The sequence below is a fragment of the Anser cygnoides genome, chromosome 4 (assembly GCF_040182565.1).
Source record: "Anser cygnoides isolate HZ-2024a breed goose chromosome 4, Taihu_goose_T2T_genome, whole genome shotgun sequence".
Taxonomy (NCBI): domain Eukaryota; kingdom Metazoa; phylum Chordata; class Aves; order Anseriformes; family Anatidae; genus Anser; species Anser cygnoides.
This window is the reverse complement of record NC_089876.1, coordinates 45510903-45534677: the sequence shown is the minus strand read 5'-3', so window position 1 is coordinate 45534677 and position 23775 is coordinate 45510903. Positions and strand designations below refer to the sequence as shown.

Here is a 23775-nt window from a genome sequence, read left to right as displayed (position 1 = left end):
TCACAGCTGCATCCAGCTCAGAGATAACAAACACTCATTCACCATAAATAGCTAACTTTCCACAATAATAGAGAAGTTAAACCAAGTAGAAAGTAGCTTTGCTCTTATGTTAACTTGTGCGTATACACTATGCTTTCCTTTTAATAGGAATCTCATAAATTAGGGCTAGAAAAGAGGTATGAGTATCTAAAATATTCACTGCCAAGTGAGAACTCAGTTCTGTGTGCTAGAGCTTCAACATCCACAAAAAACAGGCATGAGAAACATAACTTCAGATTAGTTGTCTTACACAATCAACACAGACCTAAAGTGATTCCATGACATGAAGTAATAATCACATAAAAAAGTCAAAGGCATCTAATCAGCATTACATTATGTCAAAAATAACCCTATCTTCTTTAGAAGATGCTCTAAGAATTCCTGTATGATAAAAATTACAGACATGAGAAATCCAGTTAGGTTACAATGTCAACAGAAGTCAAAACAAATTACTTGGTACTGGGAACCAGAATATTCACATCAGATTCATAACAGAAATCAAAAGGGAATTTATTCTGAAGCAGCACATCTAATCTAAAAGGAAAGAAAACGATTAACCTACCTAATCAGCCAAAACCATACAAAAGGTGCCATTAGGTCACTCTAGCTTAGTATTTGCACCTTGCTGGTACCTACAAAAGTATCCTCACTCCAGAAAGGACTCAACCATTCCTGAGAAAACCAGAAGTAACACCTTTTATATTATAGTCAGGGTGATCAGAGGACTCTGCAGTTGGAGGTGATAACAGAGCTGTATTTGTGAAAGGCTCTTCTCTAGATGCAAGGCTGCAATCTTTTGTTGACTACTCAGAGCACGAACCATCCTGTGCTAATCATGCCAAGCACCAGGTGAACTTAGTCATTCTTTACTCCTTCACATCTTTAACTTTCTGAATTAAGTCATCTATTTCTGAGTAAATTAAGAAGTTTTGTACTTCTGTCTAACCACTAAAACTGGTCAACAGAAATGTTTATTACTTAACTCCAGACTTCAAAAATTGTGCTATTTAAACAAATGAATTTCCAAACTAAAGGTAAATCACATAAAAATGGGTTAATAATGACCTACTATTTGGTTAAAAAAATCATAGTAAAATAGTAAATAGTAAAACAAAGTTATTTCAGTGTTCCTGAATAATTAGTATTTTAGAGGTCAGATGCCTGTAAACACTCAAAAAATAGATTTACCACATTTCATTATCAAAAAATATTAATTATCCTCATTGTATAGCAAATTCTATACACTTCAGTACTGCCCTAGTAAGCTGTTATAAGATAAATGCTATTATTTCCTACATAAAATTTAGACATCAGTAGACTCATACACTCTAAAACCAACATAACCTTCAGTGAGAAAATTGACAGCACACAACCCGCATATTCCATGCTTTCAAAACCCATGCAGCAAGAATGAGATCTCTATGCCAGCTATTTTTTCCTCTCAGACAAAATAATTAACACAACAATTACAGTTGACTACACTTTTTTCCTAGATAAAGACCAACTTTGACAGATTTTTCAAATGTGTGCATGTACAAGCACGTGTACCTTATGCACATAGTAGATCTCCTGAAGAAAGACTGTTTTTTCCCATCTCCATAATGATTCAGAAATGTTAGAAAAGGAGGAAGCTGCACTAGAAAGAATTTGTGTCTAGACTGGCTGATGCAACTCAAGAATAGTAGCCAGAAAGGTGGATGTTTAAGCTGCAGATGGGCAAGAGAAAAAAGTGCTCACCTGCAAGTTACTTACAGACAACTGGAATTTTGGTGCCATTCCCCTGCCCTCCTTCTTTCTGATACTATCTTGTCTATTTTTAAAATGTAAAGTTCAACTGTAAGCAGGCATATTTCTAGATATATACTTTATTTGTAATAGCAAGCAATTATTTCAATAAGTATCCCTTTCATTTCAGGTTGTCTCTCAAAATTCAAGAGAAGTATTGCTGATGTTACTCCTTTACTTCTAGAAAACCCTAAATTGTAGGTGAGCCTTTTGCTGAGCAAGCTAAAACTAAAATTCGTGAAGAATTTCAACTTATTCTTCAAGCTGTGGAAAAAACATTGACAGAGTCATGGATACAAGACTAGGGTTGTTAATTTATGTCACGTAATTAAATTTTGAAACACAGCAGAAACCAGATACAAGCACGCAGAGGGGTTCCTCTTTTGATTTGTGTATACTGAGAAAATAAGAGCGGTATCTAAACTCAAAGATTACTCATTTTTTTACCAGAGCCTGGTTGGCAGGAAACCACACATGACCTCTAGCCTTACCAGGCTGGCCAAATGCCACACATTAATTTCATGGTTGTAAAATACAGTGATGAACTGTAACTACTTCCTGAAAACTCAGACAAATAGTAAGATAAGTGGGTTGTTCTACCGTTTTCATAGTTTTCTCGTTGCATCAAAGGTCTTGGATTTCTGTAAGTTCAGGCAACATTTACCTATGGTCCAGACCTATATCAAAATCTACCAACAGAACAGCTCTTGTCTCATCAATGGCACTGGGAACTTTAAAAAACTAAAGCAGATAAAAAAGGGTGTCATCTGCTATTACCATTAATAAAGGTTTCATGATTAAGTAGCACATCTCAAATGGCATCAAAAACTCCAAAGATGACGAAAATCTTCTTTATGATTCTTTTTCTTTCTCCTTTCTGTTGTCTTAGCAATTCAGCCACTGATATACACATGAATACATTTGTTGGTGTTTGTTGTTTTTTTTTGACTGAATGGAAAAGACTGACACAGACTGCAAGCAAATCATGAAGCGCAGTAGTATTCTCTAAGTCACGTATCAGCCTTTGAGCAAGTTCACTCCCTCCCCTCCAAGATCTTCCCTCCTATCTTTGCCACCAGTGAAGGGAAGCAAGAGAATGTCCTTGGGAGGAAGCATCTTGTTCAATGAAATGCACAGCCTCATCCATAGGGAACTGACTGAAGAGCTGAGCTATACCAAGTCTTCGTTCTATCTGCATTCTTGTGTGCTGGGTTGAAAGTAATTTCAACCAACAGCAATCGGACAGGGCACAGCTGGCTTGTAGCAAAGACATGTCAGTGACTTCCATGCCTGGGATTAATGGCTTTTAGCATGCAAAATTGGCCTTCTTACAGTATTATGTGCCCTTGCATGTCTGGGTGCAGAAGGTAGAGAATTAAATAGATGAATGATTATTACAGAAGATCAGAGATTTTTATTAATGCCTGGCCTCAAGCAAAGACTGACCCTCCCTCATGAACTCCACACTCCTTTAAATTGAGATTTTAGTTCTAGCCTATTCATTTTCCCTTTTACTACACTTCCAATCCCTTTTGCGTGCATGTGTACAAGCACATGGAGATGTGTTTATTTTTTGAACATTTCTACAGGCTCTAAATTTCATACACTGAAAGTAGACAGGTACTGGTGATGATACTGGGGTGACTTTCACGCCAACCACAAAGATTTGACACGTCATTTGAAAAGAAGTAAAAGTTAAAGAGATATGTATTATGTTATGACAGTTAATTTTGATTTCACATAACTGTGCAGCAAGTAGGCTGTAGCAAGTAGATTACTCACAGGTGTAACAACGGATAGACAACATATATTGTGTATACAAAGAATGGGCCAAAAATATTCCATACTTCCAAGAAAATAGGTACCTTCTATGGACCCAAAGTTTTCCAGCCAGAAGTTAATTATCAGATTGGAAACCGGGACCCTATACATACCCACTGTTACCTAAGAAAAAGCAAATGCTACCTTTACTGGCAAATGCTATACAAAGAAAAAGCCTTTTTCAGCTCTCATCGTACTCAGAGCCATTGGGTAGAAAAAGATGTGATAGATCCTGTTGAATTGCAGGAACTATTCTTGCAGCAAGGTGAAATATGAACTACCTTAAATTCTACATAGCAAACAGCAATCATCCTGATCTTCCCCTCACAACTAATACTGGTGTACCTATTTTGTAACAGCGTAACTGTCTGTTCTGCTCAGATGTTAACAATAGCTTTGTAAGCAAGTGTTGCAAGCCCTTATGGCTTTTTGATATGCCTATGTAGCTGCTTTTCTTTCCATTTCCCCTGCTATGTGCCAGGTTACAGAAACACTTCCAAGCAGCAGATTCAGAAATAGAAAGAGTTCAAGGCCAGGTTTCACACCTGCAACCTTGCAGTTCTGGACTGTTCCAACCCTGAAGACCAATCTCATTATTATAAATCCAAGGCTTCCTCTAACATCCAGGTTTTATGTTCAGTAATTCCAAATAAAGTCTATGTTTTTTCACTTGTTTGTTTGGGGCAGGAAGGGATGGGAGGAGCAGGGAGAGGCAATAATGCATGGGAGCTATATAACTATTACATGTATCACATTTTGCTTTGATGAAGTGATGTAACCAAATGCCACAGTAGCTCATGCAAACTAATATAGTACCCAATTTAAGAAACTGTATCACTAAAATACCCTCAAAAAAGAGCTACTCCTAATTAATGCTAACATACCATTCATACTTTGGCTTCCCTAGATACTTCAAAGCATAATACAAATTAGCATAAAGTTTTAAAGGGATAAACAGCAGTTCTAATTTTTGATTTCTTTGTAAAATTCTACACAAGAATCTGTTTTCTAAAGCACTATATATACAATTTTTAGTTTATAGCAGCAGCAGAAAGCTATTGCAAACACCCCATATGCCTCCTGAGTTTCAGAGCAGGGAGTGGGAGACAAACACCTTAAGAACAAAACAAACAAGCCCCTCCATAACTCACATGTGCTATGTGCTTGTACATGCCAATGACAAATTTTGACATCTAGAGAGTATTCAAAGAGAATAACGAATCAGCAGGCACTGTGGCTTAAGACGTATACTGTGGTTTGTTTAGAAAACAAGTTGTTCTGCAATTGGATGAATTGCCATGCAAGACCAATTTCTTGACTGCAGGTGTGATTTATGCAACTCATGCTGACTGTCTGCTCATCTGGATGGACTGCACTATACTTCCTACTTCACACAGGACTTTTCTTGCTGTGTTGCTCTTGTGGCTCTCCAAAATAGTTTAATAATGTCTACGTCTCGGGCAGAGAAAAAGATAAACAAAGCAAAAAAAATATTTTGCAACAAGAAGAGAAAATTATATAAAAATTAAAATAAAGGTGTGAGGGGACAAAACTGTAATTTTGCATTGCCCTTTAGAAGAAATATAAATAGAGCTCTCTTCTGATAAGTACTGATCGTCCAAATAGAAAATAAAGACCCAATGGCATTTTCAGAAGAACAGCATAAATATCTCCCTGTTTTAGCTAAGACTTTCTCTCCATAGAGAGAGAGCAAATGCAAAATTGTTTGTACATACCTGGGACTGTAAGCCACAGGAGTGTCTGCATTGCTACTTAATTCACTCTATAATTTATTCCGATAATATTGGTACTAAAATAAAAAAGGCTATTTCAAAACAAACAAACAAGGATTCATTTTAGAAGGCATGAAACTCTGAAAGTGATCTTAATGTAAATCTCAGACAAATCTGCATTTTGCTGAAGCAAGAACTTTGGGATTAGGCCACGTATGAAAATGGCTCCCAGTTCTCCATTATGTGTAGTTCTACTTCAGACACCAAGATGCTGAAAAATTTCAGAACGAAAAGTTATTAATTGGCTTACTACAAAGGAAAGAAGTTGAAAGAAAAATGGACAGCATAATCTCTGATTTAAATTTGCCTGAGGAAATGAAGATCCTTAAGCTAGTAAATATAATACTCGAATTGTTTGCAAATAGGTTTAATCACCTAATTGCCAAGTACAAGGAAAATCTATGCTCTATCAGGACCCAGCACAGCTAATTACAAGAAGGCAAAATAAAGATTTTTATCAAACTGTGTGTGTGTTCTTCCACTATTATGTCTATCAATATTTATGCCACTTACAGTCCTTTCTGGGTGGTTGCTGCATACAGTTTGTGTGCAGTCAAGAAGCCTCCTGACTGAAAACGTGCTTTTAACAAGAAAAGTTGGCCTGAACCCTGCATTTCCAATTCAAGCAGTGGATTCCGAAGCCTGTTAACTCCCTGGAGCAGCTGATAGTTAAAGACTTATTTCCGCTTTTCTAACAATTTCCTGGTTTGCATAACAATCCTAAGAGAAACACACTCAAGAAGTTTTCCAGCACAGAGAGATTTTGTCTCCAACGTACTTCGAATTTCAAGGCACAGAATATATATAATTACAATAACTTTAGGGATATATTTCTTTACAAATATATTTACATATAAATACGTATCAGCTACTTGTTTTAAAACAAGATTATTTGCCATATCCAGGAAATACAAAACACTGGTTTATGCCTGGCGCTTAACTCATGCCATTGTGAATAAAAAGGGGGGAGGGAAGGGGTTTAATGTTTAATTTCCTGTTAAAAACACACACAGGATAAAATCTTCCAAAGAGCAGTTATAAAACATGCATTTGTTAGCCAAGAAACTAGGTAAATATGGAACGAAGCCCAGGCTCACTTTTATTCCTTCCCCCCCTCTCCTATGAACAAAGTAACTGAAGGCCGTGGCGCATACTTGGAGGCAGCGAGCTCTCCTCAGCGCTTGGATAATTAGTCAGCCTGCCTGATTTCTGTACCGCGTAACCAATCCGGTGGGGTAGTTCCTCAGGTAATGCAGTAATGCAACAGGGCCCAAGGTACCACCTTGCAATGCGTACCGTGCACCTGCCAAGTAAGTGCGCGTTGCACCATGTCCTGACTACCTTCCTGATACAGCGAGGTGGCTAAAACACACATACAGTACGCTCTAGCATGTAGCCTGGACCTGTCGAAAGCTGGCTTCTAGCAACATCACATCTGCAATACTGCTACCTTCAGTAGCAGCTGGAGATACTATGGAGAATATTTTTTAGAAGTCACAAGGAGAAATATTATTTTCAGATCCCACTGAAACTCAGTGCTATGTGTCTTGGAACTGTGACTGGAACCGTGTTTAACTGCTTATTAGGCTAGTCTGCAATGCACCACACTATGACTCCCAGACAAGCACCAAATTTCCATGCAACAATTACAGCCTTTTAACTATCCCACTTCTCTTTGTTTAGATACCTGAATGACAAAAGTATGGACTGTATTTAGGAGAAATGGAACGTTTATCACATACTTTTCAACAGTAACACTGCATTTTTGGATCTTACAATAAAAATAACCCATCAAATACTATCTGTCTACTGCATCAGAGTCAAAATCAGGTCTTCAGTGCACACTTTGAGGCACGGAACTGGAGAAGAGCTGTGGTACTGCTTGTGACCTGCTGTGATTCACATTCAAAATCAGATGTAAACAACTCTGTGAGCATATTCAGTTTTGGTTTCGTTTTTTTGTTTGTTTGTTTTTTGTTTTTTTCCTCAACAGGATAGTTTTATTGTAGCAGACACAGTTCAAGAGCTATCTTAGCTTTTGGTAGATTATTCAAATTAACACAGTGTAAGCTTTTTAAGTAGATGTACCTTAAGTACTTTCTAGTCTATACATTTAGTTGCATATTTGATGCAAGGAAAGAAAGGCACAGAAATTACATATCTCTAGTGAATTCAACCTGATGACAGGCGTGCTCAGTTTCTTGCAAACTGTACAAAACTGGCTTTCAGACAATAAACTGTCCTGTGTTTATTTCTAAAATTTGCAGTTACAGCTGTTGTGGGTATTTGTGCTCTTTCCTTAACAAATTAACCACTGTTGACCACTGATTTAATGACAGTTCATCAGTGAATCTCATGCTACTGCACGAGTTCAAAATCTTCCTGTTTATTTTCACTTGCTGATAACTGGACTTTGTGCCCTAATCCCACGATTCTCCATGTGAAAAGATAATTGACTAACAACATTAGTAGGGAGAACAGGGATAGGGTGGAAAAAATCTGTAGCACAAAATGAGGACTTGCCTTCTCAATACTGTATGTACCCCCAAGCACAGAAATTTCAGGAAAACGGTTACTTTTCTGGCCAACAGTCAGAATATATAAGATGTTGTATACCCTTTGCCTCTCTGTATGCTGCTATTGCAGACTGCATGCTAAAGCAAGGCTTTTTTTTCTTCTCAAGTCAGACAAGTTTACGAGTATTTACTGCTAGTAACACCAAGGTATTAAAGATTCAAGTGAAGTATTAGTATTCTCTAGTGCAGCAGTGACCTGAGCCTTTAATCCAGATGAATTTAACAGTAGAGTGCATTAGCTTTTCTCATAAAAGATTTGCTTTAATTTTAGTTCTCTCTCCATTTATCTTATGGCTGTGTAATCTTCAGTAGAGGTCAAAGAGATTTCCCCAAAGAAACAGGAGCTGCTTCTTCTTCAGAAGCAAAAAGCATATTTAAGACAGTTCGCCCTACTTTTAAACATATGCCACAAGACAGTACTCTATACTCTCCTTTCTCTGTACTCTCCTTGCTTCTTTACATGTTCAAAGCAATTAAACAAGCATGTATGTGCATGCACACACATATACAAATGAAACATGAAATGAAAACACCTACTGAAGATAGGATATGCAATAACACTGGTATGCTGCAAAGATTGAAAGCGTTATTAACATCTTACCATCATCCAGCTCAAGACAGAGATTGTACACAGCCAGCGGCCTTTTAATACGTTGTCCTTGTCTTCTCGATTGCCTTGGTGGGGCATTTGGAGGAGACACTGGCATAGAGATTGGCTCAGGGAAAGTGGCATCAGGCAGGGTTTTGAAAATCTGCAATCAAGAACACAAAGGGTGTTAATTATTTATCACAAAGAGCAACCTGTGTAATGCAACTGTAAACCATTATCAAACAACATTTGTTTTGGATTTCATTCAAAGCAGGCAGGAGCCAAAAATCCATTCCTTCAAGTTTGAGAGTATGCCGTGGGTCTTTAATGAGTGCTTTTAAAATAAATAAATAAATAGATATAAAATGAAAATAAGCAAGAACACTGTCTACACTTTAACCAAGCTGCAAATCAGTTGATCCAAAGACAAAATATGTGCAGCCGTGCTTGCCAGCTAGGATGGAGGGAAAGGGGAAAGAGGGAGATGAACCTGCCACCAGAAAGTTTTAGAATTTTAGCTAAGACCTATAATATTGCCAGAATATCCATGTTAATTTTCAAAACTTGATATCACTATGGTATCTGCCAGTTAAAAAAAAAAAAAAAAAGTCATATTCTTGAAGACAGCAAGGGAAAAATTTTGAGGGGAGGGATTTTTAATGAAAGATACCATAGTAACATACCGTGTGAGATTTTTCTCATTCAACCATTGTATATTGATTCATATTTATATTAAATGATGATACAAAGACACTTATAAAAAGGATTGCATTTCTTGCCACCGTTTTATCCTTTGAGTCATGGCTATTAGCATATCACCGCTCCACACTAAATACCATGCCAGCTCTCTCTGGATTAACCCGTAACACAAATCTGCTCAAACTGATATTTTTTTAACTGACACATACAAGGCACAGTCTAATGACGCTGAATGCTGATTTACTTCTAGAAAATTATCAGTACACCCATGTACAATTTAACAGAAGCCTTTTACAACAGATCATGGCAGATTCATATGAACAAATTAGCTTCATATTTTTCATCAAAATCAAACTGGCAGATGAAGAAAAACACAAACAGCACCTGTACAAAAAAAAAAAAAAAAGCCCTGTGTCTGTAGGGCACCTTACAGCAACACAACATGGTAATATCACAAGACATAATGAAACAGTATGTGGTGCTTTTTTACCCTGCAATTTTACGTATTCAGGTATCCATGTAGGAAATATTATAAAGAGGAGACTTGTAATGAATCTTCAAAGGAGAAGCTTTTTATGAAGCAGAAATTCATGCAGAAGTTAGAAAGAGATGCCATAGATAACACATTTTTGGATTATTACAGCACATCTCAGGTGCAGCATGAAGCTAACAGCCAGCCAGACTACTCTATGCATGAGAAAAATGCCATAATCATCTTGTGGTTAGGCAGTCAAGATGTCATGTCAAAATTATAAGACTATATGCTGGCCTGTTAGTCCTGAATATTACGCATATAGAAATGAAACAACCCAGGAACCCACATGTACACCAGCTTACAGCCACTTAATGATCACTTTTATCCTGGCAGGTTGACAACTGTGATGTACAAAATCATCAGAAACTTCATTCTCCATGAGAACTGTGGAAGAAAGATCATATCACCAAAACTGGGCAGCAGCAGGCAGGAAGCCTATACATGGTATACAAAGAAAAGTTCCACTGGAAATACTACCTTCCTTCCCAATAGGTGAATGTCACCCTGGAGGGAAAGGGAAAATGAGGAAATGTGAACTTCCCCATCCCAGTTACAAGAAAACTGGCTCCCACTCCTTCACATGCCTATGTACAGGGATTATGAGAGAGCACCAAAATCAAGCAAGGAACTTACTATAAACAAAGTATTTATAAAGGAGAAAGTGCTGTCCCCTGCACAGACACAGCATCACTCTCAGACAGAGACAAAGGTCTAATTGTGCTCAGAGTGCTAAAACTATTTTTTTAAACCATGATGCAACATGTAATAATGAAATGTAACATGCACCTACATGGCATTTGGCTAACAGTACCACACTGCCCCCTTATGTGTAAACACAAGGCTAGACTGAGCAGTTTTAGGAATAACATTTTCTTCTGAAAAATCCCAAAGTACCAAAAACTTTAAATGCCATCTTGTTCATGGACTAAATGTTGTGTCTGGACTCTCTGGTAAATAACTCTCCCTCAAGAGGTTGCAGCATGTTGTTTACTATGTCACATTCCCCAGCTGTATTTATTTGTACAGCCTTAACCACGCATCTCCACTGAAATTAATGATGGTAAGAAGAACAAGTATTCCCCAGGACTCGTTTGTAAGAGATGAGCTTTCTCATATGCATTTAGGTGACTTGCATAGCTTGCAGTAAATTTCTTTAGCACCTCTCAAAAATATGTCAATATATTCTAATAAAACTACTAGCATGAGTAACAGAGTCGCAAAAGCAAAACACAATCAAGAAAACCATAAAGGGGATTCTTACTTAACGACAACCAGAGCCAGACATGCAATAGGACAATGAATTGGAGGCAGATAATGAATCCAAGCAAATTTCTAACTGTAAGTAGCTCTGTGATGTGAAAAAATAGTGGGTGGTTTGTTCTGTTTTATATGGGGAAAAAAAACCTACACAACAAACAGGAGAAATAACAAGCAAGCAGTGAAGTTCCACTTCAGACAGTACTACTCCAACACATGCTAACTAACTCTGCAACGGTACTTGTGCCAGACAGTCAGGAGCTCCCCAGAAGAGTCATCCCTCCCCTACCAACAAAATTTAGTGGCACTGAGTCTTCTCTTTCACTGTCAGGAACTTCTCAGAAGATTGTTTTTCCTCTTCTCAGAAATGCTTACAATTCCTAGATCCTCACTGAAATGGCCATAGCTAAAAATTGGCTAAAAATATGCATCACGAGCATATCACCTCTACTGTTAGTATTTTCAGGCCTGCCAGCACCAGAGCTGTGCGCCAGTGTTTCCCACAGCACTGCTGTGCAACCCCAGTGCTAACCAGCAACTGTACTGGTCAGTCCAAGTTCCCTTCTGCAGACAGATGCTCAGGTGGGCATCGGGCCTCACTCAGCTCTCACCTTCTTGGTACGGCAGATGGTTAGAAAGTTTCATTTCTGATCTACGGTTAGTAAGTGAGATACTGTTTTCTAGGGAGCAGAGGTTACCTCCAGAGAGCTCCTGGGCAGCATGAGGCCAGCCGCTCTCTACACTCAGTGAGACCAGGGCAAGGGAATATATAAACTCCACCCTCTCAGTTGTGCATCCCTTTGATGCAAAGCTATAAGGTCTAGCACTTCTTCGCTTGTGCTCATGTTTAATACCTGTCTCCATAGAGAAGAAAGGGATTCCTGAAAGAATTAACTTTTCCTGAAAGAATTAACTTTTAATAGTTAATGAGCAGGGATTCCTGCTCATTAACTATTTGATATTTGGTACCTGCTTTGGTATTTTCTTTTTGTCTTTTCATTAGGAAAATAAAATTAAATACAGCTAAAATTAAATACATCCAGACCTGCATTTTCAGCAGCAGCAATCTCGTTATGTTGCAGGCCAAAGCTACAGCTCAAACCACCATTTTGCAAAGGCGAGCATCTGAAAAGCAAGTGGAAGGTCAACCTCTGCCCTAAGATGTGCATATACAGTATTCAGCTTCTCTTTCTTACTCTAAGTTTACTTTTCTTAAATAGACAGGTACTTTTCATCAAGCCTAAATAGGTATTTTTTGCTGCTCTGACAGAAGCTTTGCAACATCTCACTGAGAATGGGGGGAATGGGTGTATATTTTAGTTCAGTTGTGGGGGAGAAATGTTTGGGGTTGTTTGTTTAATTCAATTTTGCTCTTAGCCTTACTGATTTTTCAAATACTGTTTAAGTATAAATGTTTCACAGACTAATAAAAGATGCCTACTGTGAGAGATCTGTTATCAGAAGTACATTGCCAATGCACAGAAGACAAAATTCAAAATCACATACAAGTAATGGACTATAAGAGCACCAATATCTGTACTAACACTTCAGTATTTTGACTTACTTGCACAACAGTACAGGGCCACACCTGGCTAAGTTTCAAAATCTCTTCTTGCACTGCAAGAAGATGGCCATCGGATGCATCACAAGGCAACCGCAGTAGGGCAGAATCCCTTCTGTGGGAGAACAGGGCTGGAACATGCTATTTAACGGAAGATTTCTTTGCTACTCCAAATAAAGCCTTCCTTCAAGTGAAAAAATCAGACCTACCATCATCACTCATCTGTATTGCAGAAGTTACCACAGCTTACACAAAGACAAGAATGAAATCTGTTCTTTGAATTACCTCATTCAAGAAGCTAATAAAAATGTACTAAACTAGCCTCCAAGGTTAAGGACTTCCCAATCACATACAGCATTACACAGTTTTTGTGGCTGGGGCCAAACTGCTCTAGATTTATAGAATACTTCTCTACAATTTAGTTCTCAGAAGCATTAGCGTTCTGCTCTTCATCTACTTGAGGGCAAACCTGGAAGCTAAGTGAAACAATTTACATATGGGAGAACACTGACACGTAGCACTCAAAATGCACAGAAAACAAAACAAAAAATTTATCAAACAACAAACCTGTTAGTCATTCCTATCCCAGTTCATTCACTATTTTAAATGGTTGGTTAGGTTTGATTGTATATGAAAGTGGAATTTAAAGATGCACACTGAGTTAAGTGGTGGATCAGTCTCCAAGCCTGCAGTGCAAAAGCTACAACAACAACAAAAAAAAAGATGAGACTCTTGTCGAGCTGCTTAAAACAGCGGTATGTTTGACCTATTTCTCTCTATGCAATAGTACGGAACAGATACTTTATAGGGCTAAACAAACCACAAACCATCTTGGATATGTACCGCTAATAACAGCACTCTTCTACAACAGTGAGCCCAAGACCATCCCTACACACAACCATTCCAGTTCCTAAACCGGTGTCCCACAGTCTCTGGAAGCATTTCTTGAGAGTAATGAGCCAAATTCAACATATTATCATACTGTATTCTACCAGCAGATCCATATGGCAGCAGCCCAAGGAATTCTGCCAGATTCCTCTTAATCTGCAACAACAGTGTTGGCCTCTAGATCCTAAGCTCTTGCTAGAGCTGATTTTAGAATTTCAAAAAACCCATCGCTAGGAGCATTTAACTAAGCATATTCCACAAGTTTATGACTAAATGTATAGTTGTACGTGGAAATGTAGATTAGATTCTAGTGCTACAAGAGGATACTGATCTGTTCATTCTGGTCTCAAGCAGAACTAATTAATGAATTTCAGTATGTTTGCCAGGAATCACTTTAGGAAAAGACCCAGACATCAGGTCATCTCTGTCTGCTTTGTATCACTGGGGTAATTAAAATTTCTTCTAAAAATCAGTGGGAGGCAAAAGCAAGGAAGGACAGAGTGGGATGAAAAAGAGGGGGGGAAAACTGGAGGCTTAGTAATAGAGCTAATGTGGATAAAATTATAAAAACCATTAACAGCTTAAAGCTGTGCCATAATTCTGTTGCAAGAGAAACCCCTCATTCACTCTCCTAACACCTACTACACAGAAGATGCATCTATTTTCTTTGGATACATAAACAAGAATTGGAGTACCAGAAGTTGTTGTCTAATGCAAAAAGAGGCTAGAACATGCAAGGTTACTTTGAATTCTTTGAAATTCAGCTCCGGGTATAGCCTCCTCTACAACAATCATATTTTTAGAGTAAAGTATTTCTCAAGACAAAAAGAACACCAGTACAAGATTTTATCTGGGTAATTTCCCTTCAACACTTGATTTGCAGTTGGTAAATAAAAGAAACATACACAGACACTTCAACTGATGTTTATTGAACGATATAAAATCCCATCTACCTGGGCCACATATACTCCTCTGCCCTCGTACGTTTTACGGCTATTGTACTCCTTGTATTTCCAGGATAATTGTCTACAATATATGTCAATCTAAGAATATTTTATAAATTAGCAGCTAATGGGATAGTGCAAGACAAACTTATCACCACCATGGCCTTTTCTTGACTTAGCTTCTTTTCAATGTAATGTAAACTCAATTCAGGTTTGATCCACCAACCTGTAAAAAAAATATATATTTATATTTATATTAGAGACAAAAGTGCTCAAGAAAGAGGAAAACTGTTTTAGTTATTCACAGTGTACTCTTACCTTGATACAGTTCCCATGCATTTTTTTCCCTTACAATAATGAAGACAGTCGTTTTGCCATTCTTTTTGCCTTTTTCTGCAAACATAAAGCAATATTTTTTATGTTTTTATAATTTTACTGTAGATAGAAGCATTTCAGGATATGCACGGTGAAAACAAGCATCTTAAAATATTGTCATAAAAAGGGTAACTCAGCCACTAATATTCTAATTTTTAATCCATAAAAATCCACTTCTGTAAGATTTACGGTTCCAGATTTATTTTTTTAATTTGAAGGGACTGCAGAAGGTAACAGGAGCTACTAAAAATTAAAAGCTCAAACATAACAGCAATTACAAAAGATTAATTTCTGGAAAGACAGAAGTTGTATTTCTAAACAGATTGCATCAATTCTAACAGTTTAATAAAATTTCTAAAATTAAACATTATTGAAAACTTTTTTTTTAATAAAATGTGGTTTCTTTCTTTTTGCATTTAAATTTATTAAAGACTATATTAGATCAACCTGTTTCATTTCTGGTTTTAGTCAACATGATCCATTTCTTGTTTTCAAACATATGATTCAATGAAATATAAAAACATTTGCACTAGAAATTATTGACATCTACATAGAATTTGTGTTCAGTACACATAATGTGAATCTCATTATTTCTCTACATCATATTAAATATTTTTGAAAATATAAAATTCAATAAAAATTATCAACAACTTAGAATCTTTAAGTCACTTACCTTTCCAAGTTACCACTGTGTCCACTTCAATACGGATGTGCCTGCCTTGAAGTAGTTATCCCAACTTTGGCACTTCAGCAGCTGTATTCTATAAAATACGATTTGCTGCACACTGGCTTCTGTGAGACTGAATAGGATGCAAATTTTCTGAAGCTTTGGATTTTGAGGCTTGAATTCCACTACAAACCACAAACACCTTTATACAATATTCACTAACATTTTATTTGAAAAAAATATAAACTCAGATTAAGAGTTGAGAGATGCCTGAAGCTAAACCTCTAGAGGGCCACCAACCAGAAAGCATCCATAATACTCTTGATGTTGCCTGGCGCACTCTATTTAGTTACAGTGCAACAGAGTGTGCAGCTTGAAAAGAACCCTAGTAGAAGTCAAAACTAGAAACAGGAAACACCCTTGGTTGAGAGCCAACAGACAACCCACAAAGCTCTAAAATAAATAAATAAACAAACAAATCCAAGACAGCCTTTTCTTCACTGCAAAGATACCATTTGCAGAGACAATCTGCCTAGCAGCCTGACTACCCATAACTGAACGAAACACTGCTTTTAGCAATTTGTGGACACTGACTCCCAATATTGTAATCAAATAATGTACTGCCAATTTTAATGCAAAAGGATTAGGGTTTAGTACTCCAGACAAACTGCAAACTATTAGAGTGACAAGAGAACTAAGGGAAATTTCAGACAAACCTGAAGTATATGTAGACTCTAACAGGCACACATTTGGCCTGACTACCTTGAACCCTGTAGTTCACATTGGAGCTTTAATGAAGAAACTAAACATAGCCTGTAAAACATGACTTTGCAGTCTGGAGGACAACTGTGGAAGGATGAAAGAAAAAAAAAAAAAAAAAAGAAGAACATACCAAGGTTAGAAACATGTGTCCTTTGATCGCTTGCAAATTATGAGTTTGTTGACTCAGCCTTTCTAAAAGTAGCACTCCTGATACAAAGCCTGCAGCTCCCACTGTATCACATCTCGCTCCCTTTTAACGATTCACGAAAAGAACGCTCCTGATAGCAGCCCATCCACTGCTGTGAATTGCATTCACAAGCAATCCATTTTATTCATTGAAGGAAATGAGAGAGTTAACAATACACAAGGCTTGAAACACCTACACATTTATCCACTGCACCAGCAGAAACAGCATATTCACCTTCTTTTCTGTGCTCACCTACTGTAACTCACACCAAGGAGAGTATTTTAGAAAAGGTTGTCCTTCCGTATTACAGCTACACATATTAGCTTTGTATATCTTGTTTAGTTACAGGAAATACTTAAAAGAACAACAACAGAAAAAGCCTTTAAATTGAAAGATTAAATACTCAATCCAATTACCTAGCTTTCTAAAACATAACATAATCTTAGTTATTAAATGAAAAAATAATGCAGAATGAGAATATTTGCATGTATTTGCTCTTATGAAGAGCATGAGAAGCCCTGAGAGGTTAAAAGGCGGCGTTTACAAATGTAAGCCAAGAGCCAGCAAAAGCAATAAATATGGCCAAACACACAAACATGATCTCCCCTTTATTTGTAATGAATAAATACATACACATGCATACAAATACAAATAAATATGTGGTAAAATCTGTTTTTCTACAAATTTTATACACCATAATATGAATAATTATAAAACCCTGCATTTGACACCCTACTGTAACGTCATTGTACAAAGCATCAGAATGAAATGTCAAGATCTTTGGAAATGACACTGTTCCAACTGTCCCACACAGCCCTGCCAGTATTTTCTTCTCCAATAATTTCCCTGTTGCCATTACAAGGATTTATATCATCCTTGTGTTGTACAGTGTTTTCTGGTCTTTGTTTTTGTTAAAATCCATTTCTTATCTTACATTACGACTGTAAGGTCTTTGAAGGCAAAGAACATATTCTTTGTTTCTATGTCCAGCATCCACTGCAATGAAGTACTGATGCTTCATTAGTGTAAATAGCATGCACACAAAAATACTAGGAATAAACACTTATCAGCTGACCGTCACATCTTGTTTATTCAAAAATTCATTAAATGGACTGAAATACACTAACCCCTTTAGTAGGGCAAAAGCTTACTGGAATTCTGAAGAGTACATACAGAAACACAAGCACATATTGCACGATTACCCAGTGCTCTGTCATTAGCAATGATCAGGCAGCATGCCATTCAGATCGGTTTACCCAATTTAAAGGGGAAAAAAATTGTCAATTCAATGGTTCACTTAACATTGAAAGCTGCAACACAGTATAGTTCTTAGGTCACATATAAGAATTTACTCTTTAAACTCTTCAGGAATGCAACAACTTTTCCCCTCTCAATAGCCCTGGAGCTTTCACAGATTGTTTTTTATATCAAAATTTTACTTAAGAGAACCCATTCTAGCATTCTCCATAAGGCCTTCTCCTTTGGATCCTCCTCCACACATGCAAGCACAGGACCCTGAGTGTCTAGGCTGACGGAAACGTTAGCCAACTGAATTCCACTCTCTTATCATCAGTTCTATTTACTTACTTCAGAGCACTGTCTGTGGTGCAGTGGAAGATGAGGACTGCATCACTCAGAAATTTCATATGAATTTGAGTGAAGTTTCCCCAAATTAACTGGAAATAACATAGGCCCATCAAGAAGACAGAAATGTGTGTCCATTTTACTTGTAAGATGCCACATATTTGTAGTGCAGCACCTCAGCAAACTATTTTCTATCCCCGTAAGAATGACTTTTGTTTTGATTTTCTTTTTTAATCTGTTTGCTCATAGTACATGTTTTGTGTCTTTTGGAGCAGTCTAATGCATTTGGAGCATACCAATCCAGGGATTGATCCAGACTCCTTACTCTTTAATGTCATCAACTATAGTCACAAATACAAATGGAGACTTTATATACAATCTTCTCACTATGCACAAACTACATTAAGACTTTGAAAACAGCAGTCTTTAAACAAAACAAAGATTTTCAGTCAATTAAAACATCACATGTGGATTTCATATGGAAGTGCTTTCTGCTATCCACAGAGCAGAGAAACAGTCTGAAGAGTTCACACACGCTACAGTGAAATGAAAGAGCTGCTGTGACTTCCACCAGAAAACATTAAGTTCTTTGTTGTGCTTGCTGCTCTTTCTGGTTTAGACCCAGCCAATTACTAAAGGATGTGCTTTAAGTACAGGAATAGTTTCAATGACACTTCTGATTAGTTATGCTCTTAAAGTTATGCACATACCGAATACCCTCCTTAAGTGAAGCTCATGTTTCCTTGCAAATTCTGCTTTACTGGAGATGACTTACCTTTTTTTTTTTTTCCCCAAGTCAAACATTTGTTGATTTGAAAAACATTTAGCTTGAATAGGTTTTCAAATTTCTACACCACAGCAAACCACCACAATTACAATGCATTGCTTCTTCATCTCCCTTTCCAGCCAAAGACAAAGCAACACAAAAGATGAAACAAGTCTCCTTTAGTATTTCTTGTATGTCCCTTTACCAGCACTTCAAAAGATCTGCTGTGTTGTCAAAAAGCAGTCTTAGTTCAGAGGCTGGCAGTGCCACTATGCCCCTAAAGGCTCTAAAGCACTTACTTGCTGAGAATTGCTTTAAACATGCACATGGCCACACCTCAGTACTACTTCATGCTCTAAAATGAACATCTGACTTCACCTGTTTCTATTTCTCCCATCGCATGAACATTGCAGGTATTATGCACTGTGATATGTTTTAAGACTAAGGATTTTCCAGGTGTTACTACATGAAGTTGATGTTGGCTTAAGAGCTCAGTATTATTAATTTTTTCTCTTCAGTTTAATAAAAATTATAAATGGGCCTACTTTTTTTTTAAAAATGCTTCATAGAAAAATGTTTCTCATATAACTGTTTTAAGCAAAACATATAGCTAAAACAAATATGTATTTTGTCTAATATATGTAAAATTTTTGCCCTTTTTAAGTAGACAAATACAGAAAACAAGTGAAAACAGAATCTATCCTTTGTACTGGAGACATTGAATTTTTCAGAATTAACATCTTTTGAGCTAACTTTACCTATAAGTTGCCAACATTTTAAAAAAAAGGTATGTTTTGCCATGCCCAGTCCCTTTCAGAAGACTCTGGCTTCCCAGACTCTTTCCGTCTAGCCCCTCTCTTTTCTCTTCTAATTTACTTCCACTGTAATTTTCATCTTCTTTCTGTTTTTGCAGTCTTGCTATTTGTACTCACTATTCTTCCTTCCCCCATATGCTGGTTTACATATTCTAGTCCCACTGAGATTTTTATTCTAACCTCCTCACTCATCTTCTTTCATTTCGTAGCCTTCTTTTTTTAACCTGTGTTGTTGTTTTTTTCCTCTTCAAATAATGTTCAGGCAATTAAGAAACCAAAATGGCTCATATTACCACTGAGGCATCTCTCAATGGCAAATAAATAACCCCTTTGAATTGCAGCATTTGTTCCAATGAGATACCAAAACATTATAACAAACAGCAAGAACATGTGCATGCTATTCAGGAATTCGTGGAGTGTACTGCCATTCTTCCTCCATGCAAGTCACAAAGCAAGACTAGAAGAGCTGAGATGACCAAGATCTCTAGTCTGCTAAACCCTTGGGAAGAAAAACTAATTTACACTTTTGAAATTCATTTAGGAGAGGAGAGGAAGAGAAAGCAAAATCTGGGTTTTTGTCCAAACTGACTATCGCTATTCATCACAGGATTACTTAAAGGCCAAGCATTGTACAAACACAGCTGTAGCCATCCCCCGAGTTCATTATCTCAGAAAGTGAATACTAAGGGAAGGTTTAGCTTCAAAGCAAAATGAACATGATCACTAGATACCAACATGAATTTCTTGATGCCTTTTTAGTGAAGGGAAGGACATGGGTCACAGAAACCAAAGGAGACCAGACAGATATGGCAAGGGAGAAGGAACAAGACAGCCAAGTATGAAATGACACTGACATTAAGGGTCTGAAAAGCAAAGGAGAACAAGAGTGCATGCAGCCAGTCAGCAAAAACATCACAATTCAAAGTGAAACTATAGTCCACTGAATATTAAAGCTGAATATATTCCTACTTTGCCTGGCATATCTGGCTGGCCTTTCCCTACAGCCACAGTGCAGAAGCAAGCAAGACAATTCACAGGTCTTATTTTTCTCTGGACTGGCCTCTCTTCCACTACTGGTGGTTCTGAGTGTCTTGGGAAAAGAGGTCAGATTGGGTCTAGATTTTGCTTTTTTCCTTCAGTAGAGATGTGCTTCTACAACTCATCTTCTGCTTGGAGACTGAGAAATACTCTGCCTAGAAGAGACTTATCCATAACTGACAAGAATAAGATCTAAACAATTTTTTTCTTAATGCTCTTCTGTCCTCTATCTAGTCTTAATGATTGCACAATCCTAGTGCCAGTTAAGTAACACAACAGGCTGCACAGTCTAGTGGCCAGCATTCAAGTCTCAGCATTGGTTTGATTTTGCCTAACATCCCCTCCTCAACCTACCATAACTGGTTCACAGCCATGGTTTGGATGTATGCAGCTTTTAAACAAAGTAAAAGTGTCACTGATTGGTTTCTGGCTAGTATGAAATAAATGTACTTATCAATAAAGTGTTAAAAAACAAAACAAAAAAAAACACAGCTTATGCACTAAGATACTCTTATCTCAGGGCACGTCTCCATCTCCAGGTTTCCATATATAAATTGAATGGAAATTCTCTAATCACTCAGCAGAGTGATGATAGTGGAACAACTGCACCAGGATTTCAAAGCCAGTAACAGTTAACTACGTATCCTCCCAAAACTGAATCGTAGATCTCCTTTAGTAAAGCAGTCCACAGAGCAAGACAAAATGAACACTGATGGAATTTAAAAATGTTTGAGGAATCATAACCATTTTAACCACTTGGCTTAACAAGTTACTGTATTTAAACTGGAATTACAACGGCTATTGCTTCTACAGTTTGGAATTTTGTTAATCATTTCATTTGCTACAGGGGAAAAGAGATGCCTTTCTGCAGTCTGTCAGGGCCATAAATTACAAAGGCATGAAGTGTGAAGTGTTGCTTCAAGTTTCTGTCAGTGCCCCTCCATCTTGACTCTACCGCACTTCTGTAACTCCAGACTTAGCGTATATTAGCAGAAGCGGCTAAAAATTAGCAGAGTCAAAGCAGTGGTTGATGAAATATTTGAAAGCTTTTAACTTGCAGCTGGTGACTTCTCCTAGGACTTCACCAGGGCTATAAATAAAATATTTAATAATCATAATAATCATAAACCCAACTTATGCAAGACTCTTAGAAAGTCTGCAATGCAAAGAATTCATAATAATTTAAAATGAATATTAGATTGACAAGAAGCCTATCTGCCATTAACAGTAGGTCTTCGGTCTGCCCTAAGAGAAGAAGGCTCACTTATAAAAGCAACATATTCAAATTGACTAAACATTTTTGCCATGCCTTAAAACACTCCTCTCTTTTGTCTTTGCTATAAATACATGGAGGTCACACTTTGGGCTTCCTTCACTCTTGGAAGCAGCTCTAGTGTGGGAGAGAAGTTGCTGTAGGCAGACCACTGATGGCAAGTTCACTGCTAGAAATAACAGTGAAAAGATAGAAATCCCTTTAAAAAAATTATAGCCTTCCAGTTCTAAAGAAGACATAAAAACAAGGAATTATGGAAAATGATGCGGTATCTTTTTTTTTTTTTTTTTTTTTTTTTTTTACCTATTTTCCATTCCCTGCTTCTCCACATTTTCAGAAAAGCAAGAATGGCCAGTACAACCAATGTTTCAAATGTGAAATTGATGTCCAGTTTCTAAGGGCATGTGAATGAGCAGGCAAAACAATAAGCTGGTGCTAATATGTGGTGATCTAGTGATTTTAATAGGCAGAACTAAACCCATCCTCCATATGCCATTAAAAACACCCTGGCTCAGCTCACTCTCTATTCACTTTTTCTTAATTTGTGTGGTCACCATAACAGCTACAAAATCATGGCCTTATTGCACTGTTTACCTTCACTTATAAGGTCAAAAATGGCTTACACCTCTTGAAATATTTATTTCTTAGGACTTGAGCCACATCTGCTGCACAATAATTTCCCAGTGGAACAATACTGTAACTGCTCAAGGTGTATGGAGGGGCAGCATCACACCCTAAGTCAATTAAGCCAACAAAACATACCATGTAGATAAAGCTATGCCAAAAGAAGTTTTGCCTAGCCTGTATTATTCAGGGAGGTGGCAAAATTTCATTTAAGAAAAACTTGTGACAAACGTTATTTAAAGTAGATAAGACTCGACTTAGATAGCCAATTTCAACACTGTTAACCTTTAAAAGAAATAACTATTTCACTGCTCACAGTGCTTAAGAAGTAAGAGGGGAAAAAGTACATGCTGGAATTTTTCCAAATAATTTTTTTTTTTTTTTGAAAATAAGAGTAAGGTGGATACTGCCCATCCTCCCAGCAAAAGGAGAGCATCTCAAACACCCGGTTCCAGACGTCAATTTAGTCATTAGGGACTCCCAAAGGAGAACCCTAGCAAAGGGACACCAGTAAAAGATTTATTTATCTATTACAAATTCCAGGGCCCAGACTGCGTGCAGTGCAAGCAGATATTCTGGACAGTATCTTGTATGGGTAAGGTGCCTTAGCAACCAGCAGCTGCCACAACAACAACAACTTCCATTTTCAGTATTACCTCAAATACAAAGGCTTAAAATAACACACATTCAGCTGAAAATGAAGGAAATGTTAATACCTGGCTCTCTCATAATGCTTTCTAAAACCCACAAAATTCAGAGTACAGTGAAGTCGTTTTTTTTTCCTTTTTTTTTTTTTTTTTAAACCATGTGAACTCTGAGAAAAATTAAGACACAGAACAACTAATTCTGTGAAACTTTGGTCAGAGTACTTAAAGTAAGAGCTAGAACTGAGCCTGGGCTTTTTATTTTCCAGTTTTGTATCACTTCTGCTCACAAAAAAGCATATACAAATATCATAATGAAAATCTATTTGCATACTATACACACAGAAGCACAGCTACCACCAGGAAATAAGCATTCTGAAATGTCAGTTCAACTATGAACCAGGATATTTATTGAGTATAAACAGCCAAAAGTATACAGGGTATAGAGGGTATTCTTTAGAGTTAAGTTGTAATGTCACATTTAACCCCATGCTACCCATTAAGCAGAACATTTGAAACAATGCTCAGAAAGATGGAGATGTATCAAAACTTA

General features: G+C 37.3%; 1 protein-coding gene and 1 long non-coding RNA gene across 5 annotated transcripts in view; both read right to left on the bottom strand.

The window, feature by feature from the left end:
• The window catches only part of ARHGAP10 (Rho GTPase activating protein 10), a 150171-nt gene that overhangs the window by 35654 nt on the left and 90742 nt on the right, over nt 1-23775 (bottom strand). For all 4 annotated transcript variants that reach the window (XR_010831131.1, XM_066996052.1, XM_013175097.3 and 1 more), the window contains one exon: nt 8616-8766. Coding sequence is in view for 3 of the 4 variants with exons in the window: in XM_066996052.1 (XP_066852153.1) it covers nt 8616-8766 (151 nt within the window). In the remaining variant the exon portion in view is untranslated. The remainder of the gene's footprint in view (nt 1-8615; nt 8767-23775) is intronic.
• Nucleotides 14452-23770, bottom strand: LOC125183689 (uncharacterized). Its single transcript, XR_007166119.2, has 2 exons — nt 14806-23770; nt 14452-14713 (listed from the first exon to the last, which is right to left on the bottom strand). It is a non-coding gene; the product is annotated as an uncharacterized lncRNA (long non-coding RNA).